The 17,357-nt window shown below is 32.9% G+C and overlaps 1 protein-coding gene across 12 annotated transcripts in view; it reads right to left on the bottom strand.

Moving 5' to 3' along the window:
* The window catches only part of CCDC18 (coiled-coil domain containing 18), a 121,407-nt gene that overhangs the window by 18,852 nt on the left and 85,198 nt on the right, over positions 1-17,357 (bottom strand). For 7 of the 12 annotated variants that reach the window (XM_057717685.1, XM_057717667.1, XM_057717681.1 and 4 more), the window contains 6 exons: positions 15,902-16,001; positions 12,759-12,875; positions 11,584-11,727; positions 9,775-9,978; positions 7,650-7,787; positions 2,652-2,852 (listed from right to left, as the gene is read on the bottom strand). In XM_057717685.1, coding sequence (XP_057573668.1) covers positions 2,652-2,852; positions 7,650-7,787; positions 9,775-9,978; positions 11,584-11,727; positions 12,759-12,875; positions 15,902-16,001 — 904 coding nt within the window. Of the gene's footprint in view, positions 1-2,651; positions 2,853-4,728; positions 5,275-6,344; positions 6,408-7,649; positions 7,788-9,774; positions 9,979-11,583; positions 11,728-12,758; positions 12,876-15,901; positions 16,002-17,357 lie in introns of those variants that run through there. The other 5 variants (XR_009050233.1, XR_009050232.1, XR_009050230.1 and 2 more) reach the window with 5 other exon arrangements.

Genomic DNA, 17,357 nt, shown 5'->3' with positions numbered 1-17,357 from the left:
AAAATTAGCAAACTGAATTCATTATTCATTTTTTCCTATGATATTATTCATTATTATTGTATATCACAATACATTAAAAGAATCATATACCATGATCAAGTGGGATTAGCTCCAGGGATGTAAGGATGGTTCAACATCTGTAAATCAATGTTATACCACATTAAGAAAATGAAGGGTAAAAATCATATGATCATCTCAATAGACATAGAAAAGGCATTTGACAAAATTCAATATCCATTCATGATGAAAACGCACAAGTGGGCATAGGGGGAATGTACCTCAACATAATAAAGGTCATATATGACAAGCCCACGATACTCAACAATGAAAAACTGAAAGCACTTCCTTTAAGATCAGGAACAAGACAAGGATGACCACTTTCACCACTTCTATTCGACATAGTACTGGGAGTCCCAGCCAAAGAAATTAGGGGAAAAAAAAGAAATAAAAGGAATCCAAATTGGAAAGGAAGAAGTATACCTGTAACTGTAAATGACATGATATTATATATAGAAAACCCTAACGACAACATCAAAAAACCATTAGTACTAGTAAATGAATTCAGTGAACAGCAGCATACAAAATCAGCATATAAAAATCTGTTGCACTTCTATATATTAATAATGAACCATCAGAAAGAGAAATCAGTAAAATAATCCCATTTACAATTTCATCAAAAAGAATAAAATGCCTAGGAATACATTTAACCAAGGAGGTGAAAGACCTGTACACTGGAAACTCTAAGACATTGATGAAAGAAATCGAAGAAGATACACGTAAGTGGAAAGATATCCTGTACTTATGAACTGGAAGAATTAATACTGTGAAAATGTCCTTATTATCCTAAGTGATCTATAGATTCAATTCAACCCCCATCAAAATTCCAATTGCATTTTTCACAGAAATAGAACAAGCTATCCTAAAATCTGTATGGAAACACAAAAGACCCCAAAATAGCCAAAGCAATCTTGAAGAAGAACAAAGCTGGAGGCATCACATTTCCTGATTTCAAACCATATTACAAAGCTATAGTAATAAAAACAGTATGGTACATATTAGCATAGAAATGGACACATAGATAAATGGAACAGAATAGACAGCCCAGAAATAAACCCATGCATGTATAGCCAACTAATTTATGACAAAGGAGCTAAGAATATACAATGGGGGAAGAACAGTATGAATGGTGCTGGGAAAACTGGAGAGCCAGATGCAAAAGAATGAAACTGGACCCCAATCCTACACCATACATAAAAATCAACTCAAACTGGATTAAAAACTTAAATTTATGACCTGAAACCATAAAACTCTTAGAAAAAAAAAAAAGGGGGTAAGCACCTTGATATCATGTGTGGCAATCATTTTTTGGATTTGACACCAAAAGCAACAAAAGCAAAAACAAAAAAGAAGGTCTATATAAACTAAGAAGCTTCTGCACACCAATGGAAACCAATAAAATGAAAAAGCAACCGAAAGAATGGGAGAAAATATTTGCAAATCATTTATCTGATAAGGAGTTAATACCTAAAATACATAAAGAACTCATACAACTGAATAGCAAAGAAACAATCTAATTAAAAAACAGGCAGAGGAACTGCATATACATTTCTTCAAAGAAGATATACAAAGGGCCAATAGGTACATGAAAAGGTGCTCAATATCACCTCTGCATCTGGGAAATGCAAATCAAAATCAAGTGAGATATCACCTTATACCTGTTAGAATGGGTGTCATCAAAAAGACAAGAGATGAGTGTTGGGAAGGGTGTGGAGAAAAGGGATCCCTTGTGTACTATTGGTGGGCATGTAAACCAGTACAGCCATTATGGAAAATAGCATGGAGGTTCCTCCATAAATTAAAAATAGAACTAGCATATGATCCAGCAATACACTTCTGCATAAATATTCAAAGAGAATGAAAACAGGTTATCAAACAGATATCTGTACTCCTATGTTCATTGCAATACTATTCACAATAGCTCAGATAAGGAAGAAACCTAAGTGCCCATTAACAAATGAATAGATAAAGAAGATGTGGTAAATATACACGCAATGGAATATACAACGTGCCCTTTGGAACAACATGAATGGACCTTGAGGGCATTATGCTAAGTGAAATAAAACAGAGAAAGATAAATACTGCATGATATCACTTATATGTGGAATCTTAAAAACAAACAAACAAACAAACAAACAAACAAACAAAAAGAGTCAAACTCATAGAAATACTGAGCAGTAAAGTGGTTGCCAGAGGCTGGGGAGGTGGGGGAAATAGGAGAGGTTGCTGAAGGGTACAACCTTTCAAGTATAAGATGACTAAAGTTTGAGGGTCTAATGTATAACATGATGACTATAGTTGGTAACACTAGTGTATAACTGAAATTTACTGAAAGAGTAGAACTTACATGTTCTCACCAAAAATTAAAAAATTAAAAAAAGTTCATGTTAGAATGTAAATTATTTCTCCTGTGATAATATGACACATATCATATTAATAATTTCCAAATTCAGTGTTTTCTAAATAAAGTGCTTTTTACTCAAACAGGTCAATTTTTGGTTATTTAGTCCTCTATAAACTACAAGGATGGGAAAATAAGTCATAAATTCACTTCATTATAGTTCTGCTTTATGTACTTTTCTATGTTTACTTACTTTAATAAGTAATGCTTCATTTGTAGCTTCAATAACTTCATTTCCGTCTTGGACTTGCTGATGCAAATTGCTTACAGTGTCCTGAGCTTCTTCTAATTCTAGTTTTGCTTTCTCTAACTGTTCATTTAGTTGCTGAACAGAAGTCTTTTGAGAATCAGCAGTAATCTTCCACTTTGCATGGTTCTCCTGATGTGAAATCATCTGCATAGCCCCAAAATTGTAAAGAAAAGGAAGAAAGAAAATAAGGTGAAGCTGGTTTCAACAACATTCTAATACTTTTCATTTCCACTTAAATGAAAGTAAATTCTGTTTATAGTTACAAACATGATTTCTCAACAAATAACATACTATAGAGAAAAAGGGGAAGAAGGAACCCACAGTCTTAAATTTACTTAAGAACAGTTAACTAAATACAATGGACTGCTTTTGGTTCCTGATTTGAACAAATCAGCTATAAAGATATTTTTGTGATAACTGAGGAAATCTGAACAATGACTGAATGTCTGATGATATTAAGGAATTACAGTCAAATTTTAGGTGTGATAATGGCATTGTGGTTATGTTTTTTAAAATAGCCATTATCTCTTAGAGATACTTACTGAAATGTTTACTGAGGAAACAATCATGTTTGGGATTCACTTCAAAAAACAAAACAAAACAGTGATATGTGGGGGAATGTCTGGGAGGGAAGAAAGGGAACTGAGTGAGGTTAAAGACATGGTGACCACACTTTCCAGTTTGCTTACAAATGTCTAGGTTTTATGCCTGGTATCCTGGTGTAGTTACTAATAGCACCCTTTTTCATTCTCAAAAGTATTTCCTTTTAGATAAAAAAAATGGTCAACATACTTAGAGATTAAATCAAACTGGCCATGAGTTGATAATTATTAAAGCTGAACAATATATAGGAAGATTTATATCATTCTCTTTTTGGATATGTTAAACATTTTCCATAATAAAGTTTTAAACAATCTCATTCTCGTTGAAAAAAAAATCAGTTTTGCAATTAAGCGATTTTTCTGACAAATCTGAAACCTGTATTTTAAAAATTACAATTAAAAATTATTGATCCCCTTTCCTATTACTTTAATGACATTTTTATATTCTCATTTTTATATTCAAACATACACTTTAAAAAATCTTTAAGAACAACAACAAAAAACCTATACATATATTTTTAACCTGAAAGTATTTATTTCAATTATTCCTTAATATTTAAAGGTCCTTATTTTTGGAAAATAGCAGAGCATTTTATTTTCCACTCTTTCCATTCCCTAAAGGCTTCCACAGGTTTTGGCAAATTCACATTATTCTCATGACTATGTCTTGGAGGCAATCTAGGTGTGTCAGCAGATTCATCTTCAATCTACCTCACCAGTACTTTATACCCTTCTATAATGATGCAACCAACAGCATGCTGTAACTTATGTAAACAGACAGGGCAAAGGTTTTGTGGGCACTGGTCAGTTTCTTCCAAATGTTTGGAAACTTGCATTAGATGTTCAAGCCACTGGCAGTGTCAAAGTCCAAATATGTGTCCAATCCCATGGGTTAAAGTCTTACAGGATTGAAGTGGAAAAACACTAGTCATTTCAGGAATGTAAGTTATCAAAAACAGAATAGTCATTTGAAGATGTTTTCTGCAGCTTCTTTACCTTGCCTTCATAAGGTAAACTATAAAAATACCTACCATACCTGGCAAAGCTGAATATCCCCATACCACCTGTCAAAGAGGGAGGCCTGTCCAAACGCAACATTCCAGGGCATCTCTTGACTAAAGTTCAACTATTGTTATTCCCACGACACAGAAGGCATCTTTAGGTTTCTAATTTTTTAGAACTTTAGAGTGTGCCCTGAGTGAATTTGTAGGTTTTGTATGTTATCACTGACTCTAAAGGAACACCTTGCAGAGACAGGAGCTGATTCTAGGAATTTTACTGTCAAGCCATAGAAAAATGCTTCACAGTAGCCCCCGAGTAATTTATTGGGTTGGCCAAAAGCTTCCTTTGGTTTTTAAGTAAAAATAAAAACCACATTTTTCATTTTCATGGAGAACTTTATTGAACAGTGTATTCACCCTTTTGTTCCACTACCTTCTGCTATTTTTCAGGCAACTTCATAATTCCATCTTCCCAAAACTTCTTATCTTTTTGAGCAAAAACTGTTTCAGGTGCCTTTTACAGTCTTCCAGGGAATTGAAATATTTTCTATTAAGAGAATTTTGTAAAGACCAAAACAAATGGAAATCCAAAGGTGATAATCTCTGGTGAAGACAGCAGATGAATCAGAACTTCTCAGCCAAGCTGTTAACAGTTTTTGCTTGGTCATCAAAGAAACGTGTTCTTGCATTATCTTCGTGGAAGATTATGTGCTTTCTGCTGACTAATTCTCGACGCTTTTCGTCAAGTGCTGCTTTCAGTTGATCTAATTGGGAGCAGTACTTGTCAGAATGTTTGGTTTTCTGGAAGGAGCTCATAATAGAGACTCCCTTCCAATCCCACCATATACACAACATCACCTTCTTTGGATGAAGACCAGCCTTTGGTGTGGTTGGTAGTGGTTCATTTCATTTGCCCCATGATCTCTTCTGTTCCACATTGTTGTACAGTATCCACTTTTCATCCTGTTACAATTTGTTTTAAAAACAGAATGTTTTCATTACGTTTCAGTAGAGAACTGCATGCAGAAATATGGTCAAGAAGGTTTTTTTTGCTTAACTTATGTGGAACTCAAACATCAAAGCAATGAACATAACCAAGCTCATGTGAATGATTTTCAATGCTTGATTTGGATATTTTGAGTATATCAGCTATCTCCTGCATGGTGTAACACTGATTGTTCTCAATTAATGTCTCAATTTGATCCCTATCAACTTCAACTGGCCTACCTCACCGTGGAGCACCATCCAGCAAGAACTCTCCAGCATGAAACTTCACAAACCACTTTTGACATGTTCAGTCACAGCACCTTCTCCATACACTGCACAAATCTATTTTTGTATTTCAGTTGCATTTTGACCTTTCTTGAAATAATAAAGCAAAAAATGCTGAAAACGTTTCTTTTTTCCTTCCATCTTCAATATTAAAATGGCTACACAAAAATTCACCCATTTTGATAAATTTTTTTCTAAATGTACGCTGACATGACAGCTGTCACATAAATCTAACAAAATTGTTTCGAATGAAGTTACAGACAACCAAGTGCTAAGAGAACCATCTTACGGAAAAAACCGAACCTTCTGGCCAACCCAGTAACATATGCTTCACTGATAACTCTGGTGTTTCCTAGAGATCCAATGCACTGTGTATAAATATTGCATTTCTCTGGAGAGGGTATGTTTCTGTAAGGATCACTGAAAAGCTGTTCAAAGTCTTGGGAGTCTCAGGATGGGAGTGATCTAATCTGATGATGAATGCAAGGTAACGGGTCCAAAGGGATCACCGTCTGGCTGGAAGGCTTCATTTATCAAAAGCTGTTCCACCAGCATCTAACTTATACTGTGACATAGTTGCTGGGTTCTTTGAGATAAGAACTGTTTTTAGTGTCTATTTAGAATGCTATACTGTTGGCATAATGAAAGGTCTCTTTCATTCACATCGTGTTGCTATGTAGAGCTTTCATCCTTCTGTTTGAATGCGTTTAACATCTGTTCCACCATGAAACTTAAAAGGACCAGCATGTCTGGGAACTGACCAGAAAAGCATTGTGTTAGGTGCCTTCATCTCTGACAGGCTTCAGAGTCACCAGTGGCAGCCCCTGTGTGAATGCCCATATTAGGTATTTTTATATTATGCATATAAAATATCAATATTAATACCAGATATTAAACAGCAATACTAGAAACAATTTTTACAATTCATTTTATGTATTATCTGCTTATAAATAATTTCAGGAGGCTTATAAAACTGAAAGTAAAAAATCAGATAATGAAAAACAAAATAGAAATACAGACCATGTAATAAAAGCATACTGAGCAGTAACAAATACTTAAGATGGGCCAATTATTACTGATGGTCACTAAGTTGACCAGCTAATATCAAATAATTATGTTGAACTCATCAGCATTCACACTTGTCTCTAAAGACCAAAGGCTGTAATCTATTGGCCTGAGGACTGGACTCAGCTTGCAAATGGGTTCTGTTTGGCAGACACTATGTTTTCAGAGATTTGACTCTAAATGAATTTAAACCAAGACATGGTTTAACTCATGGTTTAACATGGTTTAAACTCAACTTATCCCTCACAAAGATGTTACCAAACTCCCTCGAAACAAGTTTAAGTATTTGCAACTACTGCCATACAGAAAAATGCTTTAGTAGAACTTCATAAGTAATTGATTCATATCTTAAACCTAAATTCTGGGTATCTTCAAATATAGCTTTTAAAAAGACCAGAAATGCTATTCTAATTTATAACACTGCCCATTTCTATAAAGGCTCAGGACATACTGATGGATTAAAAAGCAAAGTATCGTACTTCCTCTCAAACTTACTATCAGAGCAAATGTTGAAACTTACAACACGTTAATAGATCTACATCACAAGAAACTGCTTATATTGGTTATTAAATACCTCCAGTTTGTTTCGGCAAATGCTAGTTTACAACCAATGATGACAATGACAATGATGTTCCAGGCTCTGGTATAAGATCGTTAACACATTAATTCATTTAATTCTCAACACAGTTCTATGAAACAGATAGCATTATTATATCCACTTTAGTCAGAGATGTTAAGTTAGTTGCCCAAGGTTACATAAGTGCCAAGCAATGAGCTGAGATTTAGAACCAGGATGCCTGGCTAAAGAATTCAAGCTCTTAAACGCCACAGAATATTAGTTCACTGGATATGAAGTGAAAGTTGTATGTATAGGCTACTAGAAACGGAAGACCACAATGTGTTACTCTATAATGAACATTTAAGAGCTAGACTTATACTTTGTTCAGACAGATCAACACACTCTAGCAGGGAGTAACAGAACAAACTAAATTTTTCTTTACCTCTAGATGATAAGCTTCTTTGAGAGATTCTACTTCTGCTGACAATTTCTTGATTTCTGTTTGCATTCTTGCTTCTAACTGAGCTTCACGTACTTGAGAAGCCCCCAATTCTTCAGCTAAATGTTTTCCATGAGTTTCCTTACAAATGACATATTAAGTAAAGGTTACACTACTTGTTTATTTGGTTATTATAGCTAAATATTTCAGCACATTTATGGAAGTACTTTATTTTTTAAATAGGTATAGACTTTTTTTTAGCTCTTTATTGGATTATAATTGCTTTACACTGCTGTGCCAGTTTCTGCTATACAACAAAGTGAATCAGCTGTATTTATATATATATCCCCATATCTCCTCCCTCCCAAGCCTCCTTTCCCATCGTCCCTATCCCACCCCGCTAAGTCATCACCAATCATCGAGTTGATCTCTCTATGGAAGTACTTTAATCTTTTATAATATTATATACTCATACACAAAGTTACCTTATTAAATGTACACTTTAAAAAATGTATTAATCTAGATTTTAATCTAGATATTTAAGAGAGTACTAATGGGAAAGTATCAGTAATATTGTTTGTTATCATAATAGAAGTTCACTAACCAATGCTTTTCGTAAAATAAACTAATAACCACAGGAAACTGAACTTTGGCAGATAATAGTCTACTCTTAGGTATGGCTATGTATTTTTGCTCACCAGATGTGCTGTTTGCTTATCTATAGTCAGTTGTGTGTTTACTGAAACTTATTTATGCTAGTTGTGTTTATGACAATTATGTAATTTTATTATGTTATGAACACTGATGAAATATACATGCAAAAGGAATGTATTTATATGAAAACTAAGTTATATGCTTTGAGACAATTCAAAGAGTGAGTCACAAATATTTGCTACCCAATTAGAAGCAGTCAAGATAGTTGTAAAATACGGTAGGAAATCCCATAAAAAATATGAGATGCTATCCTCTGACTGATTTACAAATGTCTTTTAATTCTTTTTCCATTTTAAGAAACCAAAATTGGAAACTATAGATGATTGAATATGAGTATGGTTTATGTAAGAAAGACCAGGTGGAACTGTAATCAAGGGACTATACTCAAACACAAAGAACCAAAATTTGGTCCCACATTAAAAGTTTAACACATGAATGTAAACTCAAGAGTTCTGGGTTAAAATATAATATTTAAACTGTCATTTTTAATAATTCCCCACTTTTACTTATTTGATTAATTGAACTTAGTTTATCAGATAAAATCAATTATACCACATTTAGATACTATTATTGATAACGACAGAAATGAGATAAAAGTAGATAGCTTTCCCTTTTCCTAGCAGACTCCCATGTGTCCCCCAACATACTCTAATAAAAATTCCCTATATATCTTTTATTAGTCTACCCATCCAGAAATGTGAATAAAAATATCATTAGGTTAACCAAAACTAAATGTAAAAACTTTCACTCAATTCCCATACTGAATTAGAAATCATAATAGAAGGCAGAAAAATCACAAGTACTTTTCTAGAATACCAATAAATATATTTTTCTCAAAGTCTAAGTAATTAACCCAAGTGTATCAATCTAAATATTTTTAAGCCAAGTTGTTAACTTTATACCTAAAAGGGGAAATACAATTTCTATTAGTGCTCTTGCTATTTAAAAGTACTTTTCCTCCCCAATGGTTCTGGACTGCAGGTTTTTAACAGTTATAAATTTAGATGGTCAGTTTTCATTTATGAATGGTTACAAATGTAAAAATTTTTACTTAAAAAAGATTTATTAGATTTTTTCAAATGATAGCTCAAATTTACTTGAAAGTCTGAAAGTGCTTTATAATTCATTTTATTGAAAACTAATTAGTTTGACTAAACTCAGTTCTGAGAGACTCCCTAGTTACACTACAAAGCTATGCTAAATATAACAGTTTTTTTTTTTTTTTAATTTGGATAAAAGAAGATAAAATTTACCACCTTAACCATTTTTAAGTGTAAAATTTGGTGGCATTTAAATACATTCACATTGTTGTGGAACACCATATACTTTTGTAAGAACTATATTCTATAGTCAAAAAAAGTGAATGTTAAAAACTTTAAGATTTTCAGTAAGTTAAAATTAGAACAGGGATTACTTTCTCTTTAGAAAGTTGCTTTACTTTCTCCAGTTCACTTGAGAGCCTTTCTATTTCTCTCTGTGCTTGGACTTGTTGACGACGAGCCTCTACCAATTCTGTATGAGAGTTCTGCATCTGCTCCCGAGTTAGCCTCAGTTCTTGCTCCAAATCTACGGCCTCCTTGTATTGAGTTGCAATGTACTGTTCCTGCTCTTTCATAACCTGAAATGCACAAGATATTTGTAGGTTTCAAAATAAAATGATACAGATAACCTACTTCTTACTCTGATTTTGCTTTTAATAAATGACTTACCCCCCCCAACTAAACCTCTATATAATTTAACATATGATGAATATCATCCACTGTAAAACTGATATTCTTAAAATGTCTTTTTTCTTTTTTAATGATGAGAAAATGACAAAAGCACTCTAATAAATCTGGGACTCACTGGTGTATTTTACACGACTTCAATATGCAAACTGCATAAACCTTCAACATGATGAGGCAAGATAACAGAATACATAATAATATAAAGAGAAGAGAGAAGTTAATATTTGATTATCCATGTCAAAGATGGAGAATATACTGGCATGAATAATCAAACCCTACCATTAATCCACATAACTGGGTTAACGATGATCTTATTCTTTGCAAAAGTGAAGTCTGTTACTGGGACTGCTACTCCCTCTGAAATACTTTCACATTCCTCAGTTAAATCCCTAGTAAAGTATTATTTCTTAGAGAAAAAAAAATCAGTAAAAAGTAAATTAGTTCTACATCATCTCAGTGAAGCAGATTAGATGACAGGTAATGACACTTGACTTTAGGGCTGATAAGAAGCAAACCAGTACAAATCACTAGGACCCTGATGTCTAGAATGGGGGTCTAAGGTCCAACTGTATTGTATATCAGTATAAATCTCATGAAAATATTTTTAGCCAGCCTTTGTTAAGGAACACGAAATGACTGAGACAATTATGTTTCTTTCTTTTTTTTTCCCCTCACTGGCGCCCAAATTTGCTCTCAGAGACCTTGCCTAACTTATGTATTGATATATAATTCAACAAATATTTACTTATGCTTACTATGTGATATGTACTATTCTAGGTGTTGAGGATAAAGGAGGGAACAGAGGAGACAAAGTGGGTACCCTTGTGGAGTTTATATTCAACTGGAGGAGACAGAAAATCAGTTAATCAAACACAATAAAGAGCTACATATTAAGTTTTAAAGTTGAGTATAGTATTTAAAAACAAGAAAAAGTTACATCCACTAGAGCTCTTAGAAGCAAATTTACTGTTTAAAAAGGCAAGTGGGTGGAATGAGTTCAGTAGTCAACACACATGCAAACTGATTATATGAAGTCATCAAACTTTATCTGGCAACTCAATGTACTTGGCCTCAATAATATACAACTATCTGTTAATTCATTCTCTGGACAGAGTTCCTCAAGGACAAAGGAGTGCACCCTATTAATATCTGATCTTCAGTTCTATTAATAGCAGGTTCTCAATTAAAATATACATATATTTATTGACCAAGTGAGCATATATCATGGATCTACTTTGTGAGAGCTATTATACCAATACCTAAAAGGAATATATAGACAAATAAGATGATAACCTCACCTATAATTAGAACATCAGAATAAAGTAATTTAATAAGATAAGGAAAATAACAGGTATCCGGCACAAATAATTAGCCTAAAAATACTTATGGCACAGTTTCTGTGCATACTAAATACCAATCACATACTAAAAGCAATTAGTTTAAAACATAAAGATTTATATCAACCTTGTTCCTTAGGAGGAAAATAATTTGCTTACACTTTCCATTTCTTTCATATTTTGTTGTGTCCGTTCAGATTCTTTTTTCAGTTGACTTATCTCCTGTTCATTTTGTAATGTTATAAACTCTTTTTCTCGAAGCTGTTCTTTGGCATTTTGCAATTTTTCATTCAAACTTTCTACCTGAGTTTTAAACAGAGCAATGCTAATGTAACCAAAGAAAAATAATTCTTTAATCATAACTGCAATCCAAGTGGGTCAAGCTTTAAACATATATACCCAAAATAGCAAAATTTAAAAATGTGCTTTTCTTAAGACAATCATAACTTTGACATAAACATCAGAATTTTTGTGCCTAATAAGATGCTTACATGTATACCTAAAATATACTAAAAGAGATGAAAGTATCAAACACATTTGTATAAGAAAGAAAAATAAGGGTATGTTAAAACAATACACATTACATGGCCTTCAAAATAATTTTATAGGTAATACCTGCATGAGGTGAAAAATACAATTAGTGAAAACGAACTCCCCTTCTTACTATGTTCCTTCCTTAGAAGCAACCACAGTTAACAGAATTACCTGCAAATCCTTCCAGAGATATTTTATACATATTCATACATGAACACATTATAATAAATATGTGATCACATTGAGACACAAAAAAACTATATTCAAAATAACATTAAAAGGGTAAGCACCAGAAGCTAGGGAGTGGAAGAAAAGGAGAAATGTTGGTCTAAGGGCACAAAGGTTCAGTTATACAGGATGAATAAATTCTGGAGATACAATGTATGGCAGAACGAACGACTGCAGTTAGTAATACTATGTAGTATACTTCATAAGTGTTCTCATTGAAAAAAAAAGTAACTATATGAGGTTGCAGACATGTTAATTAACTTAATCGTGGTAATTATTGCATAATGTATATTTTCATTAAAACATCACAGGGACTTCCCTGGTGGTCCAGTGGTTAAGATACTGCCTTCCAATGCAGGGGATGCGGGTTCAATCCCTGGTTGGGGAACTAAGATCCCACATGCTGTGATGCAACTAAATATAAATAAAGTAAAAATAAAATAAAAAATTTTTAAAGCAGCATTTTTATTATATGTATTCTATTACAAAGCCATATTATGTGAATAACAGATGCTTACAGTTAAGGAATTTTTTCTTAAACAATCTAAGACATGTAATTTTTAATAATTTACCTGTTTGTTGCTTTCTTTAAGTTCCAGTTCTGATTTTTCCAGAGTACCCTCTAATTTAATTATTTTCTGTTCCATTTCTCCCCTGTGCTCACGAATAGTCATATCCAAATATGTAACCTAAATACAAAAGCAACATTAAGTTACCATTCAATTTTGTTCTAACATGGAAAATTGTGTGCTTGGAATGTGATTTAGAATTGTTTATAGTGAGTATAACAAGAATAAATGCATCTCAAATAAATTATTAAAAAGAATGAGAAAAAGAATCACTGCTTAATAATACTGGATCTTGAGCCCAATATATGATTATGTTCACATAAGTGACAAAATGATTCAAACTTCATTTTATGCTTGATAAAAGCTGCTAAATACAATGTGACATGAGAGGAACATCTATAGCATTGAATGCATACATTAAAAATGAAAAAGGCCTAAAAACAATCATCTAAGCTTCCACCTTGGGAAACTAGAAAAGGAAGAGCAAATTAAATCCAAACTAAGCAGAAGAAAAAAACAATAAAAATTAGAGCAGAATTCAATGAAATCGAAATTGGGAAATCAATAGAGAAAACCAACAAAGCCAAAAGCTGGTTCTTCAAAAAGGTCAATAATATCAATAAGCCTCTAGCCAGACTAACAAAAAAAAAAAAGGATATAAATTGCTAATATGAGAAATGAAATAGGAGATATTACTACAAATCTCAAGGACATTAAAAGGATAATAGAGAAATATTATGAACAACTCTCTGTCCATGAATTTAATAAAATCAGATGAAATAGACCAGTTACTTGAAAGGCACAATCTGCCAAAACTCACACAATAAGAAATAGACAATCTAAATAAGCCTATATCTATTATAAAGAAATTGAATCAATGATTAATAACTTTCCAAAACAGAAAGCACCAGGCTCACACGGGTTCATTGGTGAATTCTACCAAACATTTAAGGAAGAAATTATACCAATTCTCTACACTCTTGCTTAGAAGCTAGAAGCAGAGGAAATACTAACTCATTCTCCGAGGCCAGCATTACTCTAATACCAAAATCAGACAGAGACATTATAAAGAAAGAAAACTACAAAATAATATCTTTCATGAACACAGATGTAAAAATTCTCAACAAGATATACTGAATCATACCCAACAATGTATAAAAGAACTACACACCACAACAAGTAGGATTTTTTCTAGGCATGAAAGGCTTTTTCAACATTTGAAAGTTAATTAATGTAACTGATCACATCAATACACTAAAGGAAAAAAAATCACATGATCATATTAAAAACAGAAAAACCACTTGACAAGATCCAACATCAATTCATGATAAAAACTCTTGGTAAACTAGGAATACAGAGCAACTTCCTCATCTTGATAAAGAATATTTAAAAAAACCAACAGCTAACATCATACTTAACAGTGAGAAACTTAAGTTTTCCCGTTAAGATCAGATATAAGGCAAAGATATTCCATCTCACCACTTCTTTTCAACATTGTACAGGATGTCCTAGCTAATGCAGTAAGGCAAGAAAAGGAAATAAAAGGTATACACATTTGGAAGGAAGACATAAAACTGTCTTTGTTTGCAGATGACATAATGATCTAGGCAGAAAATCCAAAGGATGTGACAAAAAAATTCCTGAAATTAATAAGTGATTATAGCAGGGTTGCAGGATACAAGGTTAATACACAAAAATCAACTGCTTTCCTATGTAACCAGCAATGAAAAAGAGAAATTTGAAGTTAAAAACAAAATTATCATTTACATTAGCATTCCCCAAAATGAAATAGTCATAAATTTAACAAAATATATACAAGATCTATATATGGAAAACTATAAAAGTCCAATAAAAGAAATCAAAGAATTATATAAATGGAGAGAGAGTTCTTGTTCATGGATAGGAAGACTTAATATTGTCAAGATGTCAGTTCTTCTCAACTTGATATATAAATTCAAGGCAATCCCAATCAAAATCCAGGCAAGTTATTTTGTGGATATCAACAAACTAGTTCTAAAGTTTATAGGGAGAGGCAAAAGACCCAGAATAACCAACATAATTTTGAAAGAGAAGAACTAAGTTGGAAAACTGACATCACCCAACTTCAAGACTTACTTCAAGATAGTGTGGTACTGATGAAAGAATAGATGAATGGATCAATGGAACAGGAGAGAGAGACCAGAAACAAACCCATGTAAATACAGTCAACTGATCTTTGACAAAGGAGCAAAGGCAATACAGGATGTCCTTCAATAGGTGAATGAATAAATAAATCATAATATATCCAGGCAATGAAATATTATTCCATGCTAAAAAGAAATAGCTTTGAAAAGACATGAAGGAAACTTAAGTGCATATTACTAAGTTACAGAAGCCAATCTGAAAAGGCTGTAATACAATATGATTCCAACTGTATGACATTCTGGAAAAGGCAAAACTATAGAGACAACAAAAAGAGTGGTTGCCAGGGCTGGGAGAAGAGGGAGAGGGATAAATAGATGGGGCACAGAGGATTTTTAGGGCAGTGAAAATATTCTGAATGATACCATAATGATGGATACCTGTCCAAACTCATAGAATGTATAACACAAAAGTGAACTGTAATGTAAACTATGGACTTTGGGTGATTATGAAGTGTCAATGTATCAATAGGTTCACCAGCTTTAACAAATGTACCATTCTGGGGGAAAATGATAATGGGGAAGGCTGTGCATCTGTGGGGGCCAGGGGTATGTGGGAAATCTCTGTACCTGCTGCTCAATTTTGCTGTGAACCTAAAGCTGCTCTAAAAAATAAAGTCTTTTTAAAAAAGATGCTGTTAAATAATGCCTTCTGAATGTTTTGTTCCTCCAATAAATACTAGCTGAGCAAGTAACTCCTTTAATCCTCTTTTCTTCTGATATGCAATATTGTAAGAGATCAAAAGGTTCAGATACTAAGCTAACCTTCATTCCCCAAAATCCACCTGCTGTAAAAATTGCACGATAAAGAGGTGACACAGTTCTAATTTTAAAAATATTTATGTACACAGAAAAAAGAAACAGGTATAAAAATGTCTATTTTACCAAAAAGGAAGGGACCTTTGAAACCTTGTATGATTGTATTTTAACAGAAAATTTCATTAAAATATAGTTAAGAAAACTAACTTGAGCTGCTCTTTGCTTTAGCTCCCAATTTCTCTCCTTAAGTGCCTGATCCATTTCAAGGAGTTCTTGCTTTTTGTCTTCAATCTCCATCTTGCATTCCCTGCAATTTATCAAAGTGAAAAAGATCTAAGCAAATAAGCAGGAATATTATAGCTTTAAAAAATTAAATCAATTGGGTTATCTTTCCTGTAAGTTAAAATTGATAGGGTATACTGAATTATTTCAGATGAGAGAGCTCAAATTAAAGGAATAATGTATAAAGAAAATGACTGATATCAACACAACTACTTTTAATACAGTGTTCTAAGGGGCCTTAAAAGCACTCCCAGGGAATAAGACTGAATCAGTATAAGAATTTTAAAAATATATCTATTTCATCTATAGATGAAAGGAGTGTTTGAGAGTCCTTTTTATATAACAGCTGTGAGTTCATCATAACTGAAAGGCATTTGTCTCATGGTTGATGCCTCTGAGATCCACAGCTCAGTAGACAACCACTGTATTTCTTATTGGAATTTAACTCAAAATGACACTTTATATTTAGCAAAGTATTGAAGTCTAATATAGAAATATTTTAAGTGTATTTTGAAATAAATTCTAGCCCTCTTAAAACACTAACCAATGAATAATTTTATATTATAACAATGCTTAAAATGACACAATTTTAATATTTATACCACTCTGAAGCTTGTGATCAGAGAATTTTAATTATAAACTCTTAAATTCTGACATGACAAAGGATGAAAATGTTGTTGACCTTGAATCTTCATATGATTTTCCAGTCTTAAATATGAAACAATATAAAAAAGGTACTGACTTTAAAAAGCAGATTCTGAACTTCTTTAATGAATTGTTTACTGTTCTCCTAAAAGCCTGAAGAGTTAATACAAGGCTAAACTAATATTCTAAAACTAATAAGAAATGAATTCTAAAGATAACTCTAACTGCTGTCTATACAAGTAGCTGTGCATCCAAAATTCAGCTACTAGCTAGAATTTTAAGATTTTGTTTTTACTTCTTTTATTCATTCATTCCCTTAATCATTCAGCAAGTATTTACTTGATGTTTTCTATATGTCAAGGTTCTATGTACTGTGGATTTAATAGTCAACAGGATAGGTGTCCTGCATCACATGGAGCTTACATTCTACTAGGTCCAGGAGAGATGGACTATACAATAATAAACAACTCAATATGAAAAATATAAAGTGCTATGTTAGAGCATTAAATACAGTAATGTGATTGTGACTGGGAGGCTACGTTAGAATAGGTGGTCAGGGAAGGGCCCTTTGAGGTAATGTGAAGTGTATGAAGAAGCTGGCCATACAACCATTGTTTCAGGCCAAAGAAACAGCTATGGCAAAAGTCCTAAGGTGGGAAAAAACTTGGTAAGCTTTACGTACAATAAAAAGGCCAGGAGCAAGGAGAACAATATGAAATGAGGCCAGAGAAGTAGG

This window comes from Hippopotamus amphibius, chromosome 1, assembly GCF_030028045.1.
Source record: "Hippopotamus amphibius kiboko isolate mHipAmp2 chromosome 1, mHipAmp2.hap2, whole genome shotgun sequence".
Taxonomy (NCBI): domain Eukaryota; kingdom Metazoa; phylum Chordata; class Mammalia; order Artiodactyla; family Hippopotamidae; genus Hippopotamus; species Hippopotamus amphibius.
This window is presented reverse-complemented; position numbering and strand designations above follow the sequence as displayed.